This window comes from Mandrillus leucophaeus, unplaced genomic scaffold, assembly GCF_000951045.1.
Source record: "Mandrillus leucophaeus isolate KB7577 unplaced genomic scaffold, Mleu.le_1.0 Scaffold614, whole genome shotgun sequence".
NCBI classification, from domain to species: Eukaryota; Metazoa; Chordata; class Mammalia; order Primates; family Cercopithecidae; genus Mandrillus; species Mandrillus leucophaeus.
The window spans coordinates 1,083,377-1,090,518 of record NW_012106631.1 but is presented as its reverse complement, the minus strand read 5'-3'; the positions used below and the strand labels follow the sequence as shown (position 1 = coordinate 1,090,518).

General features: G+C 41.1%; 1 protein-coding gene and 1 pseudogene across 6 annotated transcripts in view; one reads left to right on the top strand and one right to left on the bottom strand.

Annotated features, from left to right (window-relative positions):
- The window catches only part of PDE1A (phosphodiesterase 1A, calmodulin-dependent), a 421,413-nt gene that overhangs the window by 311,312 nt on the left and 102,959 nt on the right, over positions 1–7,142 (top strand). For 3 of the 5 annotated variants that reach the window (XM_012000052.1, XM_012000056.1, XM_012000053.1), the window contains exon 4: positions 4,262–4,444. In XM_012000052.1, coding sequence (XP_011855442.1) covers positions 4,262–4,444 — 183 coding nt within the window. Of the gene's footprint in view, positions 1–2,488; positions 2,751–4,261; positions 4,445–7,142 lie in introns of those variants that run through there. The other 2 variants (XM_012000055.1, XM_012000054.1) reach the window with 1 other exon arrangement.
- On the bottom strand, positions 7–1,288 carry LOC105553882 (annotated as a pseudogene). The gene has a single exon (XR_001008231.1). The product of XR_001008231.1 is annotated as an actin, cytoplasmic 1-like (transcript).

Sequence of the window (7,142 nt, the reverse complement as noted above, 5' to 3'; positions counted from 1 at the left end):
TGCCAATCTCATCTTGTTTTCTGCGCAAGTTAGGTTTTGTCAAGAAAGGGTGTAACGCGACTAAGTCCGCCTAGAAGCATTTGTGGTGGAGGATGGAGGGGCCAGACTCCTCATACTCCTGCCTGCTGATCCACATCTGCTGGAAGGTGGACAGCGAGGCCAGGATGGAGCCGCCCATCCACACAGAGTACCTGCGCTCAGGAGGAGCAATGATCTTGATCTTCATCGTGCTGGGCGCCAGGGTAGTAATCTCCTTCTGCATCCTGTCGGCAATGCCAGGGTACATGGTGGTGCCACCAGACAGCACTGTGTTGGCCTACAGGTCTTTACGGATGTCCACGTCACACTTCATGATGGAGTTGAAGGTAGCTTCGTGGATGCCACAGGACTCCATGCCCAGGAAGGAAGGTTGGAACCTTCCTTCCAGAGCAGCGGAACCGCTCGTTGCCAATGGTGATGACCTGGCCATCGGGCAGCTCGTAGCTCTTCTCCAGGGAGGAGCTGGAAGCCGCCGTGGCCATCTCCTGCTCGAAGTCCAGGGCGACATAGCACAGCTTCTCCTTAATGTCACGCACGATTTCCCGCTGGGCCGTGGTGGTGAAGCTGTAGCCGCGCTCAATGAGGATCTTCATGAGGTAGTCAGTCAGGTCCCGGCCAGCCAGGTCCAGACACAGGATGGCGTGGGCGAGGGCATACCCCTCGTAAATGGGCACAGTGTGGGTGACCCCGTCACCGGAGTCCATCACGATGCCAGTGGTACGGCCAGAGGCGTACAGGGACAGCACAGCCTTGATGGCCACGTACATGGCTGGGGTGTTGAAGGTCTCAAATATGATCTGGGTCATCTTCTCGCGGTTGGCCTTGGGGTTCAGGGGGGCCTCGGTCAGCAGCACGGGGTGCTCCTCAGGAGCCACATGCAGCTCATTGTAGAAGGTGTGGTGCCAGATCTTCTCCATGTCGCCCCAGTTGGTGATGATGCCGTGCTCCATGGGGTACTTCAGGGTCAGGATGCCTCTCTTGCTCTGGGCCTTGTCGCCCACATATGAATCCTTCTGACCCATGCCCACCATCACGCCCTGGTGCCTGGGGCGCCCCACGATGGAGGGGAAGACGGCCTGGGGAGCATCGTCGCCCGCGAAGCCGGCCTTGCACATGCCGGAGCCATTGTCGACAACGAGCAGGGCGATATCATCATCCATGGTGAGCTGGCGGCGGGTGTGAACGGGCGGCGGAGCGGCGAAGGCGAGGCTCTGTGCTTGCGGGGCGGACGCGGTCTCGGCCTTGTCTTTCTTTTAAAATATAAGTTCCACCTGACAAGGGATCATTCTCATTTTTTCCATTTTTAATCACTTCATTTAGTTTGACAATAATTCTGTAATGTTTAAACAGTATGGTGTTTAGATTTATAATTGCTAAAAAGGCATGTTAGTTCATTGCAAACAGGATTTTTACATGAGAAATAGGACTGGTATGTTCTATTAAATGAATATTAATAGAGAACTCAGTCTTTATATTCTACTTCATTTATAACCTACACTGGTAGTTATCACACAGCATTCATAAATGATGGAAAGATTATTTCTTATCCAAACCAATAGGTACACAACATACACACACACACACACACACGAGATAGAGAGAGAGAGAAAGAGAGAGACAGAGGGAGAGGAGAGAGGAGAGAGGAGAGAGCGAGATATGTATTTTAAGGAAGAGGCTCATGTGATTATTGGTGCTGGCAAGTCTGAAATTTGCAAAGCAAACTGGCAGGCTGGAAACCCTGGCAGGAGTCGTTATTGCATTCTTGATTTCAAAGGCGTTCTGGAAGCTGAATTCCTTTCTCTTTGGGGGACCTTAATCTTTTTTCTTAAGGTTTTCAACTGATCAGATGAGGCTTACCCATAATTTAGAGGGTAATCTGCTTTACTCAAAGTCTACTGATTTAAGTGTTAATCACATCTAAAAAATACTTTCACAGCAACATTTAAATTGGTGTTTGACCAAACAACTGGCCACCATAACCTACCTATGGTGACACATAAAATTAAACTTCATGGAGGTAGTTGTTGCCTTTTCAAGATTCCCTTTTCAAGTTACACAATAGCATATTCCATGCTCTTCCCTTAACACACTCTCGTCCTTTATTTGTGTGTCCCTAATTAATCCATATCCATATCATTCTTTCTCCCTAAAATTATATTCACTTTCTTCTCAGTAAATGACCTCATGCATCATGACTAAGGATTTCCAGCCTCCTAAGTACCACTCTACTATGTGGAATATCACTTTCATACGCTGGTTTTGTTATGTTTGATGATCTCTCTTGGATCATTTATGAGAATAGGACATATAGCCCTAAAGTCATCAACATGAAATTTACTGTGGAGGAATTGGCACCATCAGTCAGGTTTCTGTCATTCTAAGGAGATTAGCTGACAAAACTAGGCTGCAGTGGAATGCTTGGAGCACGGTGACATCACAAGATTACACCACAATGATTCCTATTCTACCTGTCCCACCTGCCCTGTATTTGATCACTGCATAAGAGATAGTAGAAATGGCATAATCTTTAAAGTAGTGAAATTTTCAAGCCATGTAGTTTAGTGACTTGCTGAAATGGGCTAGGGAATCTAATTTCAAATGGGCAAAAAGAAAAACAAACTATTTTGCTTTAATTTTCTAGTTCAGTGTTTTAGGGGTAAATCAAAACCATCCAAATGTAAGATCAGAAAGAAAATTAAAAATCGAATAAAGTAAGTATTAATCAGTATTAACATTCAACTCTAAATCTTTTTAATCTTTATAGGTATACATGTATCTTTGTGACTCCAGAACTTATGTTTACTTTTTTCATAAGGTATTTCATAAATACATTCATGCTTATTTAATACCATGGAAAAGAAATATTGGCAAATGACTATTTTCTGCAGGTTTATGGGAAACAGCAGCATATACAGGAGGCCAATTAAAGGAACATGAAAAGTTCCTCTTCTGCATATTACCTTTTGAGCCTCTCTTTGGCCAGATTGAGTTCTTTGTGGAGACCTCCTGGTTTTTGTCCTTTGTTTTGTCCCTGCTTCTTGAGATGGCCTGTGCCTTGTTTCTGAGGCGTTGGCATGTACAACCATTTCTTGCCACCTTCCAACATCGGCTCATAAACCTTAGGCCTAGGTCTGTGCAAAGAGATTTTCAAAAGCAGATGAAACCCAAAGGTTAAAGCTAACATGTGCCAATGAGTTTTTAGATTGGTGCACAGATAAGGAAAGAACCGAGTCAAATGGCAGGCAGAGCGGCCTGTATTCCTCCTGGAGACAAAGCTCAACTGTTCTGTAAGCTGTTTCTGTATTTGGTGGGGAGCCTCTGGGATGTTGCCAGTTCAGACCTTTAGGAAGTTGTTGACTGCTGAAGTTGACTGGCCTTAAAATAGCGATGTTTCCTGAGTGTCCTCTTTAATGGCAGCTGTTATTACTCAGCAGTCCAGTCAATTTTATCTACCTGGAGCTTACACAGAGCGTGGTCATTCTTTCAGTTCCTGTTCACTACCTCACTGGCTGGGTTGATTTCCTTGGCCAGCAGTTCTAAACCCATGAGATCTCCACCCACTGGTCACCTGTAATGTGCTTTAAACATAATCTATTTATTTTCATGTGTTTTCATTCTTTTTTTTTTTCACTTTTAAAATCTGTGATATTGACAGAATGGATATTGTTGAGAGCACTTAAGTTGTTATTTTCCTAAAATTTAGGGGTAGTTATCCAATGAAATAGTACCTGTGAATGACTTTTATACATTGCAAAGCCTTATTCAAATATCATGTACTATATGTAAGACATACACTAGATTATTAAGTATATGACAGCTATTATGGATTCAATCCCCCTTTATTCTTTCCACTCCAGTTGCTTGTTTTAATAGCAGACATCTGTTTATGAGTTCTCTTCCATATCTTTCCTTAGTTTTATTCATTATCAGAACAGCACACTGAAGATATTAACAGTCGGTACCTCCAGACTAGTGTATCATTGTGCTGAAATGTTTGGGAAGCAGCAAATGCAAAATCTATTAGTTGTTGCCTTCATATGATCAATTTGAGAAATCAAGAGCTTTCCAAATGTTAATGAATTTTTTTTTCTTTGGAGAGTACATATTAAGGAATAAACAGAGCGGTATTGGCTATATTTTTAATTCCATTGCAATCCTTGTTTTCCTGTTATTAGTTTTTCTTCACTTTTTAAAAATGTTTAATCTGTATAAATTTTTGTAGAAGACTTCTGGATACTGAAGATGAGCTCAGTGACATTCAGACTGACTCAGTCCCATCTGAAGTCCGGGACTGGTTGGCTTCTACCTTTACACGGAAAATGGGGATGACAAAAAAGAAACCTGAGGAAAAACCAAAATTTCGGAGCATTGTGCATGCTGTTCAAGCTGGAATTTTTGTGGAAAGGTAAGTGAAACTGTTGGCATCTCAAGACAATAATATTTGAAAGGCAGCAGATACATTCATTTTATAAAAGGTATGAGCAGTCTATATTTCACTTATTGAGGAAGACTGTAATCATAATTATAACTAGAATGAACAAATTTGGGACTTTATGATGAACTTACCTATAACAAAAACACCTGGTCCCGGATGCATTCTGTTTATTTATTTTAAGTTGACACGAAGACTGAAAGCAAAGACTTTTGAATGACCTTTCTCCTCAAATGAACCTTTGTGAACAACTGTTTAAAAACAATTCTGACACATGTATATGTTACACAACTAATTTTACCTGAATAAAATGTAACATTTCATAAAATACATTCTACATTGGGTAGCAAGCTACATGTCAAGATCACTCAGGCCTTCCTTTGCCCTAAAGATAAAAGCCCATTCACTTCCCATCTTTCCATAATGGAGGAAATCCCTCTCGTGCTCACTTTTGATAGTTTTTTTTTTTTTCCCAACATTTCTGTCACTGAAGCAAGGGATATTTGATGGCCCCTAGAAACGCCTAGTTATATCATCAGAGTTTTCAACGTGAAACATATGTTAATATGACCCAATTTTATGTTCTTTCAGCCCTTAGGAATACAGCTTATTTTTTCCATCTAGGAAACAAGATATTTCCTAGAACTAAAACTACAAAAGACCCGAAATAGACATTTTATGTTTGACAAAATTGAAAAGCAGTTATCAGAAATCCCTTAGATTAAAAAATAATTATATGAAATTATATATAGAACGATAATTTGAATATTTTAGAAACTAGTAAAGTTGAGAAACAGAGAACATTTTGCCAATATGCTTAAAATTAAATTTTAGAGAAAATGCATTATTTCTCCTCTTCTGATATCTCTAGGTATTACTGTTAATAAACATTACAAACTTTAATTTTCTTCTGCTAAAGGGACAATGGAAAGCACATTTGAATTTCTAAAAGTGTAAATGAGAATGCATGGCAAGAAATGTATTATAAAACTTAAAGATGGTTAAATACACTACGCAATTTAAAGAAGATGACTTTTCTCTAGCACCGAATTAAAAACATCTAAATAGTACATCAGAAAATCTGTGAGAGAATCACAGATAAAACATGAGAGTATGTTTGATTTGCTAAAGAAATGTATATTTTGTCTTCTTTGTTTAAAAAAAAATTGCAGAACTTGACAAACTGGGAAAAAATGTAAACTGTGGAGGAAGATCAACCGAATTTCCATTTCCATTCAAGAGAAGGTTATAATACATAAAATATATGAATATGCTAAATTTCCATTTTTTCATATGTTTATTTAGTAGCCTATAAAAGTATAAAATTTTATTTAGTAGCCTATAAAAGTAAACTTTTTTAGTAGCCTATAAAAGTATAAAATTGTACTTCAGGTAACTAAATTAGTAAGCAGTCTTTAAGAAATCAGTGTGCTAAGAACATATGGAAAAAAAGTCTTTTTTTAATCACTGTTGAATCCCCACTAGTAGGTGCATAAAAATAGTGGGACAAGTTTATTGGAACTTTTCAAAAGTAATCATCTTCAATCTTGACAGCTGAGTCTACTTGAAGTCTTGTTGCTTCTTCCTTTAAACACTTCCTCCCAAGATTCAATTCCCCGGCAAGCCCTGGCAATTACTTACCCAAATGCATTCTGAATCCACTCACTTCCTCATCTCCACTCCTGCAACCACAATCTAAGCCTCCACTATCTGCCTTCAGAAATATGACAGTAACTTTCTAACTGGGCTCCTCTCCTCCTCACTTGCCCACCCCAACCAAGCCATTCCACAGTGATGTTTTTAGAATACAAATTAGTTCCTGTCATTCTTCTTCTTCTTTTTTTTTTTTTTTTTGACGGAGTCTCGCTCTGTCGCCCAGGCTGGAGTACAGTTGCAAGATCCTGGCTCACTGCAAGCTCCGCCTCCCGGGTTCACGCCATTCTCCTGCCTCAGCCTCTCGCGCAGCTGGGACTAGAGGCGCCCGCCACCTCGCCCGGCTAGTTTTTTGTATTTTTTTTGGTAGAGACGGGGTTTCACCATGTTAGCCAGGATGGTCTCGATCTCCTGACCTCGTGATCCACCCGCCTAGGTCTCCCAAAGTGCCGGGATTACAGGCGTGAACCACCGCCCCCGGCCTAGTTCCTCTCATTCTTAAGTTTCAAACCACCAGAGGGTTTCCCAATTCACTTGAGCCTGGTTAGGTCCCATTTTGCTTTCTAGCCTCATCTACTGCAAACTTCATCCTTGACTGAACACCTATACCAGCCTGATTTCAATTTCAAGAACATTTCTAAGCTCTTTCCTGCCTTGGAGCCATTCATCCTGTTATTTTCTCTGTCAGAAGTGGTTCTCCCCACCCTTCAACATAGCGGACTGGCCCTTTTACCGTTCCAGAGGTCTTCCCGGATCACTCTATGCTGTTCCTCACTATTGCTGCCCCCAGCCAGTGGTTTACCTTCCAGCACTTATCCCTGTTTGTAATCATATATTGTCTATTTCATTTCTCCTCACCACTGGAATAAGCCCTGTGAAACAGCAGCAATATTTTCCTTGCCTTCCACTGAGTAAGTCTGCTGCCTCTCAGAATGCCTAGTACAAAATAGTGTTGTTTTCTGTTTGTTTGTTTTGTTTTGTTTTTCTTTGAGACGGAGACTGGCTGTGTCACACAGGC